At 46.0% G+C, this 15,982-nt stretch overlaps 1 protein-coding gene across 2 annotated transcripts in view; it reads left to right on the top strand.

Annotated features, from left to right (window-relative positions):
• Window positions 1-15,982, top strand: part of LOC125455140 (L-gulonolactone oxidase) — a 38,750-nt gene that overhangs the window by 3,254 nt on the left and 19,514 nt on the right. For both annotated transcript variants that reach the window (XM_048536805.1, XM_048536804.1), the window contains exons 2-6: window positions 1,602-1,703; window positions 3,040-3,165; window positions 4,237-4,331; window positions 12,802-12,892; window positions 14,228-14,413. In XM_048536805.1, coding sequence (XP_048392762.1) covers window positions 1,602-1,703; window positions 3,040-3,165; window positions 4,237-4,331; window positions 12,802-12,892; window positions 14,228-14,413 — 600 coding nt within the window. The remainder of the gene's footprint in view (window positions 1-1,601; window positions 1,704-3,039; window positions 3,166-4,236; window positions 4,332-12,801; window positions 12,893-14,227; window positions 14,414-15,982) is intronic.

Raw genomic sequence — 15,982 nt, 5'->3', positions numbered from 1 at the left:
CCTTTGAACAGCATAGTCCACATTGAAAAACAGCAACAGCATATGTTTGATTGAAGCATATGCTATCCTGGAAGGACTTGACCGGGTGGGTGTGAAAAGGAATGGCTCCTCTTGTGGGAGAATCTAGAACCAAGGATGGCTGTTTGTTTTGGTTTGATTTTATATTGTCACATACAGTGAAAAGGTTTGTTTTGCATGCAGATCATACCAGACAGAGGTTGAGCAGTGACGTACACAATGTTATAGCTGCAAGGGTGGAACAAAAGCAAAATCAACATTAGACTTGAAATTTGAGAGGTCCACTCAGCAGTCTAATAACAGCAAGGAAGAAGGTGTTCTTGAATCTGAGATAACAAAGTGTGGAGCTGGATGAACACTGCAGGCCAAGCAGCACCTTAGGAGCACAAAAGCTGACGTTTCGTGCCTAGACCCTTCATTAGAGAGGGGGATGGGGAGAGGGAACTGAAATAAATAGGGAGAGAGGGGGAGGCGGACCGAAGATGAAGAGAAAAGAAGATAGGTGGAGAGGAGAGTATAGGTGGGGAGGTAGGGAGGGGTAGGCCAGTCCGGGGGAGACAGGCAGGTCAGGAGGGCGGGATGAGGTTAGTAGGTAGGAAATGGAGAAAGAACAGGTTAGGCAGGCTGGGACGAGCTGGGCTGGTTTTAGGATGCAGTGGGGGGAGGGGACAAACTGGGCTGGTTTTGGGATGCAGTGGGGGAAGGGGAGATTTTGAAGCTGGTGAAGTCCACATTGATACCATTGGGCTGCAGGGTTCCCAGGCGGAATATGATTTGCTGTTCCTGCAACCTTCGGGTGGCATCATTGTGGCACTGCAGGAGGCCCATGATGGACACGTCATCTAGAGAATGGGAGGGGAAGTGGAAATGGTTTGCGACTGGGAGGTGCAGTTGTTTATTGCGAACCGAGCGGAGGTGTTCTGCAAAGTGGTCCCCAAGCCTCCGCTTGGTTTTCCCGATGTAGAGTAAGCCACAACAGTGCAGGTGAACATCTGCTTAATGTGGAAAGTCATCTTGGGACCTGGAATGTGGATGAGGGAGGAGGTGTGGGGGTGGATGTAGCAGTTCCTGCGGTTGCAGGGGGAAGTGCCAGGTGTGGTGGGGTTGGAGGTGAGTGTGGAGCGGACGAGGGAGTTCTGGAGAGAGTGGTCCCTCCGGAAGTCAGACAAGGGTGGGAAGAGAAAAATGTCTTGGGTGGTGGGATTGGTAATCTTCTGTATCTTCGGCTGGTGGAAGATTCTGGAAGAGAACATATCCGCAGTAGGTGGGGTCTTTGACGATGTTGCCTGCCTTCCTGAAGCAATGAGAAGTGTAGATGGTGTCTGTGGATGGAAGGCTGGCGAATGTAATGTACCGGGCCATGTTCACAACTCCCTGCAGTTTCTTATGACCCTGGGCTGAGCAGTTGCCATATCAAGCCATGACACATCCAGATAGAATTCTTTCAATGGTGCATCTACAAAAGTTGTTGAGAGGCCAAAACTGTTTAAAAATCAGTCACTTATTTAATACAGGTCTCTAACATGCCCCTTCCCCACACCTCGCCAGCTCTCTAACTCTCCCCCTGTTTCTTATTCACTCAGATTCAAGGTACTGTGGGATACCAGTTCCAAAACTGGGCCACCACCTACGGCTGCAAGCCAGAGTTCTACTTTGAACCAGTCTCGGTGGAGGAGGTCCGACAGGTGAGGAACAGAATCCACTCGTATGTTCAGCCCCCACTCCAGCCTGTCACCTGCCAACCTCCAGACAGATCGCAATGAGCCAGGGAGCTCTTTAACCTGCAGTCAGGCTAAAAACTAACTCTAGATTCTGCAAGGCCACAGTGAGAGGGTGCAGAACTGTCACTATTAGCTCATGGATACATAAGCATGAAGCAAGTCACTAGAGATAGCATTCTGAGTATGTGTAGCACCTGTCACACCCTCAGAATGTTTTACAGCACTTCATAGCCCAGGAGAACAGAAGGCACTAGATAAATGCACTGAGGGAATAAGAGACACAGGATTTTCACCTGTAACAAAGCAAGATGCAGGATACACACACAGAGAGAAACAGAGACATAAAGGTTATACACATAGGGAAGACAGGAACAAGTATGTATGCACTTGGAAAATTAGAGTGTTATGATCCTAACATGTTAATTTTGGACAAGTCAGATCCCAGAATTAAATTTGGATTGATCAATCACTTTTTCAGGAATTTAGCATTGCAGTATTTTGTTAAAACATGAACATTTATGGCAATAGATTTGGTTTTAACAATAAAATAAAGGTTTGTTGCGCAAAAGAAATAGAACTGAAATAAACCAAATGAAACTGACTAAAAAAGTTTGAAAATTTTCAAAACATACAATAAAACGAAGTCTCATCCATTCCCAATGTCATCATTTTGTAACTTATCAAATCCAGAGAAATTTTCTTTCCCTTTTCAATTTGTAGGCTTAATTTCACTGTTTCTTCGTAGTTTCTGTCTGAATAGAGAAGTCTTTTCCTTCATTCGCATAGAACCAGCGGCGTAGACTTTCTTAACTTATTAGTCATCTGCAGAGTACTGCCCAACTGATCCTGTATGGGAAGATACACAAACTACACGCTTTCACTCAGGTAACTTATTCCTTAACTGCTCTGAACAATTTCCTTTTTCTCAGAGACTATATTTGCAACTGGCTCCATATTGTCTTCAAATTGCCCAAAACACGTTTTTTTTTCTGAAAGCAATCTTCAAAGATTCTAAATCCAAAGCAAGATAATATCTTTCAATGTTTTCTTTCTCATCTTGTAAATCTCCACAACATGAACAAACTCGCATTCATTCTCCAGGAGACACATATTAGTTTCAAATCAAAGTTCCAGCAAGACTAATTTCTTCACAAAAATAGATCAACACCCATATGCCACTAGTTTAAAATCCAAAAACTAAACAAAAATGCAGTAGCCTTCACAAATTGGCTGAAAGCAGACACTCTTGACTGGATGTGTTGACTCTCAGATTTATTATTTAATGTTGCACATTCTGTAGGTTCTGGAGCTTGCCAAACAGCGCAACAAACGAGTGAAGATTGTGGGCTGTGGGCATTCACCCTCTGACATTGCGTGCACTGATGATTACCTCATCAGGCTCAACAAGCTTAACCGACTTCTCCAGGTAACATTCACTCTGCAATTTCAAACCAAAATCCATTGCTTTTCCCAGCTTTCACCTTGGATCAGCCCAGGAGAGTTTCTCCCAGTGTATATTCTGTGATGAATCCATTGTGATTAAGAAGGAAGTCAGTGTTGGAAATTAACTCCACTACGATGTTACATAGTCCAAACATGGAACCTCACTATGCCAGCTAAAGGCATTGAACATAGGCAATATTGTCCATTTGACACTTAGAGATCTATTCCTGCTGTGAGGAAACAGAAGCACTGGAGAAGGTAAAAATAGATGCAGTAAATAGGTACACAGATATCAGAAATGAGTAGTTACAATGATCTTTTGGAAAGAGTAGATTAGAAAGCTAGGAGACTTGTTGGAGACCTTTAGAGTTATGGAAGGACAGTGGCTTAGTGGTTAACACTGCTACCTCACAGCACGAGGGACCTGGGCTTGATTCTGCCCTCGGGTGACTGAGTGGAATTTGCATGTTCTCCCCGTGTCTGCAGGAGTTTCTGCTGGGTGCTCTGGTTTCCTCCCACAACCCAAAAATATACAGCTTAGGTGGATTGCTAAATTTCCCATCGTGTTCAGGGATGTGTTGGTTAGGTGGGTTACAGGGGAAAGGGGCAAATGTGCCTGGGTGGGATGCTCTTCAGTGGGTTGGTGTGAACTTGTTGGGCTGAAGGGCCAGTTTCTGCACTGTAGTGATTCTATGATCTGTTAAGATAGACACCTAGAAGATGCCACCGCTTTATTTTACTCATTGTTCCTTGGGTTGCAGAAGTCACTGGCAAGAACTGCAATTGCTGCCTTTCCCGAACTGCCCCTGAACTGAGCGAATTTCTTAACCATGGAGAGGGCAGTGAAGAATCAATATTTCACTCCCTGCAGAACAATTGTCTCTCCATCACTACTTAAAAAGATTTAAGGATTCAGTTACACCATCTTTTCAGGAGCAGAGTTCCAAAGACCCATGACCCTCTGAGGGAAGAAATTTCACCCCCTCTTCTTTGGAAATATTTTTAAACAGTGGCCTCTAATTCTAGAATGTTCTTTTATGTTCTTCTTTCACAGGTGGATAAAAAGAGGAAGCAGGTGACAGTTGAAGCAGGAATGGTGCTGTCTGATTTGAATGAAGAGTTAGCCAATCTTGGATTGGCTCTGTCCAAGTGAGTGACTGAACGGGGGAGTATCTTCCCACATGAACGATCTGCCTGCCTCTAAGCCCCATCTCACACATATTTGTACTTAGTTTCTCTGGCAAGGAGGAGGTTGTATCACAGACCCTGAGAGATTTGCTGAGCTAAAATTCAACTTGGGAATTTACTCTTAATCAGACCAGCCCCCAATATTAGAAACGCAAAGCACTGCCAGCCCAGGCATATGAATCCTGTCCTTGTAATTCAGGTCTGATCTTGGAGGAAAGATTGGATAAGCTGGGGCTATATTCCTTGGAGCAGCAAACATTGCAAGGGGATCTGATGGAGGTTGTTAAGATTATGAAGGACATGGAGAGGGTCGACATGAAGGCACATTTTTCACTACGAGGGGGATCAGTAACCAAGGAGCATAGATTGAAGGTAAGAGGTGGAAGGCTAAGACGAGAGTTCAGTTGAAATGTTTTCTCCCAGAGGGTGGTGGAAATCCACAGTATGAAAGAGTAGTTGAGTTTGAAAGTCTCATAATAGTTTAGCAGTATTTAGATATTCACTTTCCTCCAGGTCAATGGGACAGAGAGTTGGAAAATTGGATTAGTGTTGGTCAGATTTTTGTTGACAAATGAGCACTCAATGGGCCAAATGGCCTCTTCCTGTAAACATTTTTTTAATTCAAAATTTACTTTATTTGTAAAAAATGCTTTATGTACATACATATAGATATACATAGTCACAAACGCAGTTCAGTCCTGTCCAGTAGAATATCAAGGGAACAAACAACAAGGAGTTTGACTTTATCCAAACAAAACCAACCCATCGTTTACATGGGCCAGACTATACTTACACGCGCTGAGGCGGCGAGAGGGTCCAATAACTGTACGGACCCCCATTTAGCACTGTCTGGTTAAACAGGGAGACCTCAGTCAGTGGCCTTTCCCCATTGGGCCTTGGCGGCAGCTGCCCCGAACTTTAGTGCCTCCCTCAGCACTTAGTCCTAGAGCTTGGGATGTGCCAGTCTGCAAATTCTGTAAACATCAACAAATCAATGTGTCAATTCAAGCCTGTTAGCTTCAAGCCTCACTCAATGCTGCAGCCTTCTCAAGGGCAACATTTCCTTCCTGAGTGATGATTCCCAGAAGTGAGCCCAAATTCCTGGCTGTGTAAGTGGGGAAGGGTTTATCCACAAGTTTATAGAATATTAAATTTCCACCCCTCCATTCTAGTTCCCTTCAGATAAAGACCAACACCCCAGTAAATTATTTGTTAACCTATTGTGCACACCTTCTTGTATTTAATGACTTTGGGACCGTGTGGTGGCCCAGTGGTTAGCACAGCTATCTCACAGCGCCAGGGAACCGGGCTTGATTCCACCCTTGGGCGACTGTCTGTGAGGAGTTTGCACATTCTCCTCGGGTCTGCGTGGGTTTCCTCCGGGTGCTCCGGTTTCGTCCCACAGTCCAAAGATGTACAAATTATGTGGATTGATCAAGATAAATTGTCCCATAAAGTCCAAGGATGCAGCTCAACGGGTTAGCCATGGGGAAAACAGGGTTAAAGGCATGGTCTGGGTGGGATGCTCTTTAGAGAGTCAGTGTGGACACGACAGGCCAAATGGCCTGCTTTCACATTGTAAAGATTCTATGGCTTGTGTACACTTTGAGCTTGCTCCTACTCCATAGTTAGTGGCGTTTAAGATTTCAATTTGTTTCTGTCTCAGATCCAAAACTGAGGACATCACGCTTTATAAGTTACACTCACGTTGATAAAGTTTGGCAGAATTCCTTACTCTGCCTCAGTTTCTCTGGAACTCCCCTCGCACGTTTTTGTCTCCAATCTCTGATCCGCATTTTTTTCTAAATATTTGTGCAAATGTATATAGCTCAATAGTCTGTCATTGATGAATGCTGTGAGAGCTGCTTGTTCATTTGCACGCTGTCAGTTTGCGTCCATCTAAAAGCTGGACCTGAGACACTGTCAGGCTCAAGCTCAGATTTCCAGCTACCAGAATGAATTTTCCACTCTGTGGGGGGTAGTGAAGGTTTCGGCCCCCATTCTAAGGGAGGTGAGAGATCTGTGTGCAATTGTGTCATCCAGATTCAATGTTACATATTACCCTGCTTGATAATGTATAAAATGCTTGTGGTTCTGTTATTACTGAGATCTTGCTGATTAATTGACTGACTGCAACAGAAATGCCTGGTTCAGTGAGTTGGAGCAATGTGTGTTATACACTGACTTGAATTATTAAAACCCAGTTTAATGTGCTCCAGTGACAGCCCAGATGAAATATTGCAAATTAATTATCACAGCCAGCAACAAAATGCTTCCATCAGCAGCTAACAATATTCCATGGTATCAAATAATGGTTAATATTTTATCCGCTGCTTGCCGCATGAGCTGAACAACATCACGAGTTATTTAACGACAGACTTTGGCAAATTTCCTTTTGGCAAAACAAATCACCCTACAACTGAGTGCTGCCTTTCTCAGGGAGTGTGTAAAGGTGGGTGTAGTGGAGATTTACTCTGAGAGCATATTGGCAATTGTTCAATGGACTCCCTGACTGTGCTTCGATAGTATAAAACAGCCTGAAAATCCAAGTCATAGAGGTTCTGTGGCCCCCATTATTTGCACCTTGGGATTGTACTGTCCCTGTGTTCTGCCAGGGTCCCTGTGTTAACACCTATAGATTATTCCTGATTGGTAGGCCCTTTGATTTTAGGAAGATGGGGAATAAGGGAAGGTCCTCCTGCAAAATTGGCCTACAGCTGAGTGTATTGCATTCTGTGTTATCTGCACTCCCAGTGCTAGTAGACAGCCCTGCGCTGAGTCCTTAACAGGAGCCTGAGGATTGTTTAGGCCTAAACAGTGTTTCCTGCCTTAAGGTACAAGAGTTGTAATCTTGGATGGATATTCAATACTGGGGACAACTGCACATCAACCTGACTATCCCCACATCCCCTCCCCATCACTCGCCTGAGGTCTCTGTGTACATCCTCCAGCAATGCCAAGCACCCACTGTCACCAGTCTCCTCCAATACTCTCCTTCCACCCTCACCACCAGGAATCAATCAGCCGCTACCTCTGGGCTGGGTGCTCAACACCTCCCCACCCTCAGGAAGACGCAGGCGAGGCCAGTGGACCCTGCCCCAGAGGGTGGTAGCAGCAAGCACACCATCAGCTTGGGTCCAAACCTTCCTTCCCTCTCCCAGGGCATCACAATGACAAAAAAAGCCAGATGCCTCACATTCAAAGAGAGTCGAAGGTTAATTGCCTGTGGAGATGTGTGACCAATAACCTGGCAATGGAAGTGGGTGTGGGTGACAGAGTTGGGGTGCAGGGTGGAAGTGGGGTGTGGGGGGAAGTGAATGAAATTCATTTTGAGTTGCATGTCAACACAGCATGTTATGTTCACTTTCATTTCACTCTCAGAGAGGAAGGGTAAAGGGCTATTCAACCATGTGGAGGACAGGAGGCGCAACCTCATGTAACACCTCCAGAAGTGTACCCATTTAGACTCAGCTACAGGCTGGGAGACTGAGAGGTATGGATTAACAAGATGTAAAAGCTCCTGTCCCCATGAGGGCTGTGTGCGTGACAGTTCCACTATTGTTTTCTCCTGATCAGAGAGATCTCATGGTTTGTACCTCTTCCCAGAAGGTGAGACTCATAGTCCTGACTGACAACGCCTCCCCACCCTCCTCCATTCCACCCCAACTGATAAAGATAGAGAGTCTGAGACCATCATCTACCAAAATGAACAAAATCAGCCCTGAGATATTGGGAACTGCAGATGCTGGAGAATCCAAGATAATAAAATGTGAGGCTGGATGAACACAGCAGGCCAAGCAACGTCTCAGCAGCACAAAAGCTGGCGTTTCGGGCCTAGACCCTTCATCAGAGAGGGGGATGGGGAGAGGGTTCTGAAATAAATAGGGAGAGATGGGGAGGCGTGCCGAAGATGGATAGAGGAGAAGATAGGTGGAGAGGAGAGTATAAGTGGGGAAGTAGGGAGGGGATAGGTCAGTCCGGGGAGGATGGACAGGTCAAGGAGGCGGGATGAGGTTAGTAGGTAGGAAATGGAGGTGCGGCTTGAGGTGGGAGGAGGGGATGGGTGAGAGAACAAACAGGTTAGTGAGGCAGAGACAGGCTGGGCTGGTTTTGGGATGTGGTAGGGGGAGGGGAGATTTTGAAGCTTGTGAAATCCACATTGATACCATTGGGCTGCAGGGTTCCCAAGCGAATATGAGTTGCTGTTCCTGCAACCTTCGGGTGGCATCATTGTAGCACTGCAGGAGGCCCATGATGGACATGTCGTCTGAGGAATGGGAGGGGGAGTTAAAATGGTTTGCGACTGGGAGGTGCAGTTGTTTATTGCGAACCAAGCGGAGGTGTTCTGCAAAGCGGTCCCCGAGCCTCCGCTTGGTTTCCCCAATGTAGAGGAAGCCCTGATTCTAAATGTAAGGGACAAAAGACCTTCTGCACGATCACAGAATGAGGAAGTCGCAGAATAGAGATGGTCACAGGCCGTTTTGGACTGACATGAGGAGAAATGTCTTCATCCAGAGAGTGAGGAGCCTGTGGAATTCTCTGCCATGGAAAATAACTGAGGCCAAAACATTAAATGTGTTCAAGAAGGACTTAGGTCCAGTTCATGGGACAGAATGGATCAGAAAGTATGGGGAGAAAGCAGGAACACGAACTGAGTTGGATGCTCAGCCACCATTGTACTGAATGGTACAGCAGACTCAAAGGGCTGAATGGCTTCCTCTTGCTGCTATTTCCTGCGGTAGCTGTGCTCGAGAGTGAAGAGAAGGAGGTCAGTCAGGCTCCCGCTTGATGACAGTGTCCAGAACCACACAGAGGAACAATCAAGTCAATTTATCCCGAGAAATAGATATTGCAGTAAGATACTGAAGGGAACCCCTGCCTTTGTCTAGCGGAATAATCTCTACAGAGCGTGGACAGGAGGAGAACTGCCTATGAGGGATGAAGGATAAAAGGAATGCAAGTATCTGCTACAGATAAAGTGGGATAAAGAGGGTGCAGAGAATCTCACTGATAGGTTGCTCAGTTAGCTCCCTTACTGCAGTGCCTGTGTTCAATTTATTTAACTGCCCAACTAATAAAACAGCACAAAGTGCGCCAACAGCATCAAATCGAAGAAGTGATAGGTTTCAATTGCTCCTTGCTAATAGATTCAGGATAATCTCCGGGCCCTGATTAATTTTGATAACTGTGTAATACATCATGTTTCCAGAAAAATGCTGAGAGGATTATGTGGACAGTAAATCAGCAGATTGAGCAGCAGTGGAACTGGGGGGACAGGTTACTAGGAGGGAGATTGCACTAAGTGTCTGAGCTCAGTCTTATTTGACAATGTGTCTCAGACAATGTGTCTCTTAATGCTGCTTCACTCTGTGCAAGGAAACACATCTTTGTGATTCTGTGAATGATCTGATTTCTCACCAGACTCAGGAGCCTGTTAAAAAATTCCAGATTCCAGAAGTGCCGACCCCATTCTGCAGCTTCTCATTTTCTATAGTGTCTGTTAAGGATGCAGATGTGTTCATGTCAGAAGCCCCGATCTGGCTGTGTTCATGACAGAGATTGGCACATCCTATTCTCCCGTAATCACTGACTCAAACCAGGTTTTTAATGAGTTGAAATTTGTGGCACCTCAGAGGTGTCTTCATGAGACAAACCTTAGAAGGATACATTCAAGAGGTACTCTTCATGTCCCCATAACAGGTTGTGCCCTTCACCTACCCTCGTGCCCCATGCCCTCAGGCTTGGCTATATTTTTTTCCATGCCCATTTGTCTATTATACACTGAATGATACAATCAACATTTTACTGTCAAAAAGATGTGTAAACTAAAATTGAACGAACAGTCATTCATTGATATATATTTTAAAAACCCTTTTTGCAACAGCCCAAAAGAAGTAGCAATTATTCAGATGCTTAGAACTATCAACAGCTGAAACTGCAAGCACCTGAAACCTCAAAATAATTTGTACAAATATACACTGTGAAACAGATAACAGAGAGCTTGAGCGGTCAGTCCAGCAAGGATTCAGGTGTTTCAACAGTGTAATGGATGCCTGGAATCTAAACAATGAAACCACAGAGCAGATACTGGACAGTGAAATTCCAGTGTTTCGTTTGCTTATTCAGCCAACCTGACATGATGGACTGAATGGGCTCTTTCTGCGCTATATTTTTTCTGTAGTTTTATGGAGAGTGTGCAAGTATGAGTGTTGAGTGATTGTGTGTGTGTGAATATAAATATGTGAGAATGTAAGCAAATTTGTCTGCGTGAAAGTGAACTTAAATGTGTGAATAAGTGTGTGTATGTGTGTGCTTGTGTATATGATTGCATGAGTAGGTATGTGTGTGTGTTTGTGTGTGTGCATGTGCATGTGTGTGCGCGTGTGTGTGTGTGATATGTGCCGGTGTATGAATGTGAAAGATCAAGTTAGTGTTTGAGAGTAAGTGTGTTTGAGTGTGTGCGATTGTGAGTATATCTGTATTTGAAAGTGAGTGCACGTTTGGACAGGTGCGGGTCCATGTGTGTGTCAGTAAGTGCAAGTTTTGGCCTCCAGCACTGTAAGCTGACCCACAGAAACTGTTCAAGTGGAGACAGAAGGAGGACATTAACCCATTGAATCTGCTTAGTCAGATCATTGCTGAAGTGTTGCTGATCTCTATTGATCCAACTTTGTGTGAATCTCTCAATATTTTTACCTATGAAGTAAATCCATTGATATCAGTCTTGAAATCTCCAATTAATCTCTAGAACCCATATGTCTTTGTAAGGGACAGATGTCTTGACTGTCATTCTCCTCTGAGTAATAAAGTGCTTCCTGATTTCATTCCTGGACTGCCTCTGATTGTAAGATGAATCACCTCTTATTCCTGATTTCCCAAGCAGAGGAAGCAGTTGCAGCATTTTAAATAAAGGTAAGTTACTGCGGATGCTGAAATAAAAGCAGAAATTGCTGGAGAAAGTCAGCAGGTTGGACAGCATCTGTGGAAAGAGAGAAGCAGAGTTAACATTTAGGGCTCCAAAGAGGACTTAAGACATTAGCTCTTGTCTCTGCAGACACTACCAGACTTGCTAAATTTCTGCAGCACTTTTTGTTTTTATTTTTGCATTTAAAGCCATTTGAATTCCTCCTAACTCGAATATTAATGCAAGCTCAAAGCGACACAAGGCTCAGTTCTGACCTGCAGTAACCTTTTGCTTTGGTTAGATCCAGTGTTATCTATGCAGAATAACAAACTGTGAGGCTGGATGAACACAGCAGGCCAAGCAGCATCTCAGGAGCACAAAAGCTTTTGTGCTCCTGAGATGCTGCTTGGCCTGCTGTGTTCATCCAGCCTCACAGTTTGTTATCTTGGAATTTTCCAGCATCTGCAGTTCCCATTATCTCTTATCTATGCAGGACATGGCCACACGAATGATATGTGAGGCTGGATGAACACAGCAGGCCAAGCAGCATCTCAGGAGCACAAAAGCTGACGTTTCGGGCCTAGACCCTTCATCAGAGAGGGGGATGGGGGGAGGGAACTGGAATAAATAGGGAGAGAGGGGGAGGCGGACCGAAGATGGAGAGTAAAGAAGATAGGTGGAGAGAGTGTAGGTGGGGAGGTAGGGAGGGGATAGGTCAGTCCAGGGAAGACGGACAGGTCAAGGAGGTGGGATGAGGTTAGTAGGTAGCTGGGGGTGCGGCTTGGGGTGGGAGGAAGGGATGGGTGAGAGGAAGAACCGGTTAGGGAGGCAGAGACAGGTTGGACTGGTTTTGGGATGTAGTGGGTGGGGGGGAAGAGCTGGGCTGGTTCCATCATGGGCCTCCTGCACTGCCACAATGATGCCACCCGAAGGTTGCAGGAACAGCAACTCATATTCCGCCTGGGAACCCTGCAGCCATATGGTATCAATGTGGACTTCACCAGTTTCAAAATCTCCCCTTCCCCCACTGCATCCCTAAACCAGCCCAGTTCATCCCCTCCCCCCACTGCACCACACAACCAGCCCAGCTCTTCCCCCCCACCCACTACATCCCAAAACCAGTCCAACCTGTCTCTGCCTCCCTAACCGGTTCTTCCTCTCACCCATCCCTTCCTCCCACCCCAAGCCGCACCCCCAGCTACCTACTAACCTCATCCCACCTCCTTGACCTGTCCGTCTTCCCTGGACTGACCTATCCCCTCCCTACCTCCCCACCTACACTCTCTCCACCTATCTTCTTTACTCTCCATCTTCGGTCCGCCTCCCCCTCTCTCCCTATCTATTCCAGTTCCCTCCCCCCATCCCCCTCTCTGATGAAGGGTCTAGGCCCGAAACGTCAGCTTTTGTGCTCCTGAGATGCTGCTTGGCCTGCTGTGTTCATCCAGCCTCACATTTTATGATCTTGGAATCTCCAGCATCTGCAGTTCCCATTATCTCTGACACGAATGATATGTCTTGTTCTTACAGTATTGGCGCTGTGTCTGATGTAACTGTCGGTGGCGTGATTGGAACTGGCACCCACAACACTGGCATTCAGCACGGCATTCTGGCTACACAGGTACTAGTTCCTTTCAGATAATTAGGTTATTTATTAATGTTACGTTAATGTTGTCAAATTATAGCAATCAGATGAGGCCTATCAGTTCAGACAGAAAGCAATTTACCTCATTTCTGAGATAACTCTCTCACCTCAGTACTGTTGGCTTTAGTTAACTCAAATAAATTTAGATAAAACCTCAATCATTAAATCTGTGAGGAGAGAAACAGTTAATCTTTCAGCTGAAAGGCCTTTCACCAGAACCAGTTTATGCAACTGGTTCCTTGAATGCATCAATTCTGTGTGCTTTCTAATGTAATTTAGATTGCCTCCAGCAAATTACACTTTGGGAAACAGTCTGTTGCAATTTAAGACACAGCATGTGGTAAGAGTAGAGATAACAAGGTGTGGAGCTGGATGAACACAGCAGGCCAAGCAGCATCAGAGGAGCAGGAAGGCTGACGTTTCGGGCCTAGACCCTTCCTCAGAAATTCTACATTATTGGTCCAGTTACAATATCCTGACACAACTTCCTCCCTTAATTTGGAAGAAACATGATTCCAGATACTCTTGATGACGAGGGTTTTCCTCAACTCATTGATGTACCTTTGCTTATTCATTCAAAGGATATGGGCATCTCTGGGCAAGGTCAGCCATTATTGGCCATCCCCAGTTGCCATTAATAAAATGGTGTTGAGCCAAGCTGTTGACGTCCAAATGTCTTTTTCAGAGGGCAGTTAAGAGTTAATTACATTGCTGTGGGCCTGGAGTCACATCTAGACCAGGCCAGGTAAGGGGATGGCAGGCTTCCTTCCTTGAAGTTCTGAGTGAACTCGAGAGTTTTTTTTTAAATTTGTCAATTCGGCATTTATGTGCTCAATATTATCCAGATGAATACTTTTATAAACAAAATTACAGATCTACTGAATAAACTGAATCTTCAGTGGTGGGATTTCAACTCATACCTCCAGATTATTAGCCCAGTAAAACCACTATGCTGCAATACTCAAGATCAATCACTGTGATTGGATAATAACTCTATCATCACTGCATCATGTACCAAACAGAATGGTTGATGGTGGATTGGAAAGGAATTGACTTTCTATTGTTGAACAACTTGGACACTCCAATTCTGACTCGCGAGCGAATGTTCACTGATGCAGAGACCCTCTTGATGATTCTGTCCTTGTACACCAGAACGTCAGCAATACTCAGTATCATAACACAAGTCCCATTCTGTTAGGATACTTTCACCTTGATCCTTAAACCCTTCCAAGTTTTGTACAAGTCTCAATACCATCAACACCCTGTAACCAACAGTGGAAGAACTTGCTAACTTCATTCTGCTTCTTTCAGATAGTGGCAATGACATTGATGACAGCAGCAGGGGATACACTTGAATGTTCTGACACCGTGAACCGTGAGATATTCCAGGCAGCTCGTCTGCATCTTGGTGCCCTGGGCGTGGTGTTAAATGTTACCATCCAGTGTGTACCAGCCTTTAAAATTCATCTCCAACAATTCCCAAAAACCCTCACAGAGGTATGTTAGTTTTCATTATCATTGGGAGGGAGTGGTGAGTGTGTGTTGGTGACTGGGGTCATGCTGTTGGGTAATATTAATATCAAACTTCAACATTAGACCTCACAAAGTCACAGAACTACTCCCCCTTGGTCCAGGAACTCCCTACCTACATCTGTGACACCACCCATGCTCTTCACCTCCTCCAACTTCCAATTCCCCGGTCCCCAACACCTCATCTTTACCATGGGACATCCAGTCCCTACACACCTGCAATCCCCATACACATGGCCTAAAGGCCCTCCGCTTCTTCCTGTCCCACAGGCCCGATCAGTCCCCCTCCACTGACACTCTCATCCGCTTAGCCGAACTCTTCCTCACCCTTAACAACTTTTCTTTTAATTCCTCCTACTTCGTACAGACAAAGGGGGTGGCCATGGGTACCCGCATGGGCCCAAGCTATGCCTGCCTCTTCATAGGTTACGTGGAACGATCCCTCTTCCGCACCTACACAGGCCCCAAACCCCACCTCTTCCTCCGTTACATTGATGACTGTATCGGTGCCACCTCATGCTCCCCAGAGGAGCTCGAACAGTTCATCCACTTCACCAACACCTTCCACGCCAACCTTAAGTCTGCCTGGACCATCTCTACTACTTTTCTCTCCTTCCTGGACCTCTCTGTCTCCATCTCTGGCAACCACCTAGAAACAGATATCCATTTCAAGCCCTCCGACTCCCACAGCTACTCAGAATACACCTCCTCCTACCCACCTTCCTGCAAAAATGCTGTGGCCTATTCCCAATTCCTTCACCTCTGCTGCATCTGCCTCAGGAGGAGGCATTCCACTCCCGCACATCCCAGATGTTCTCGATTTTCAAGGACCACAACTTCTCACCCTCAGTGGTCAAAAATGCACTCAACTGTGTCTCCCACATTTCCCGCAACTCATCCCTCACACCCCGTCCCCGCAATAACAACCAAAACGGAATCCCCCTCGTTCTCACACACCACCCCACCAACCTCCAGATCCAATGCTTCATCATCCGACACTTCCGCCATCTGCAATCCAACCCCACCACCCAAGACATTTAACCCTCCCCACCCTTGTCTGCGTTCCAGTGGGCCACTCTCTCCGTGACTCCCATGTCCGCTCCACCAGCCCCACCACACCTGGCACTTTCCCCTGCAGCTGCAGGAAGTGCGACACCTGCCCACACGCCTCCTCCCTCACCCCCATCCCAGGCCCCGAGAAGACTTTCCACGTCAAGCAGATATTCACCTGCACATCTGCCAATGTGTGGTACTGCATCTGCTGTACCCAGTGTGGCCTCCTCTACATTGGGGAAACCAAGCGGAGGCTTGGGGACTGCTTTGCAGAATGCCTACGCTCGATTCGCACTAAACAACTGCACCTCCCAGTCGCAAACCATTTGGACTTACCCTCCCATTCCTCAGACGACATGTCCATCATGGGCCTCCTGCAGTGCCACAATGATGCCTCCTGAAGGTTGCAGGAGCAGCAACTCATATTCCGCTTGGGAATCCTGCAGCCCAATGGTATCAATGTGGATTTCACAAGCTTCAAAA

Source organism: Stegostoma tigrinum, chromosome 9 (genome assembly GCF_030684315.1).
Source record: "Stegostoma tigrinum isolate sSteTig4 chromosome 9, sSteTig4.hap1, whole genome shotgun sequence".
Taxonomy (NCBI): Eukaryota; Metazoa; Chordata; class Chondrichthyes; order Orectolobiformes; family Stegostomatidae; genus Stegostoma; species Stegostoma tigrinum.
Note: the sequence above shows the minus strand (reverse complement) of the source record. Positions and strands in the feature narration are given on the sequence as shown.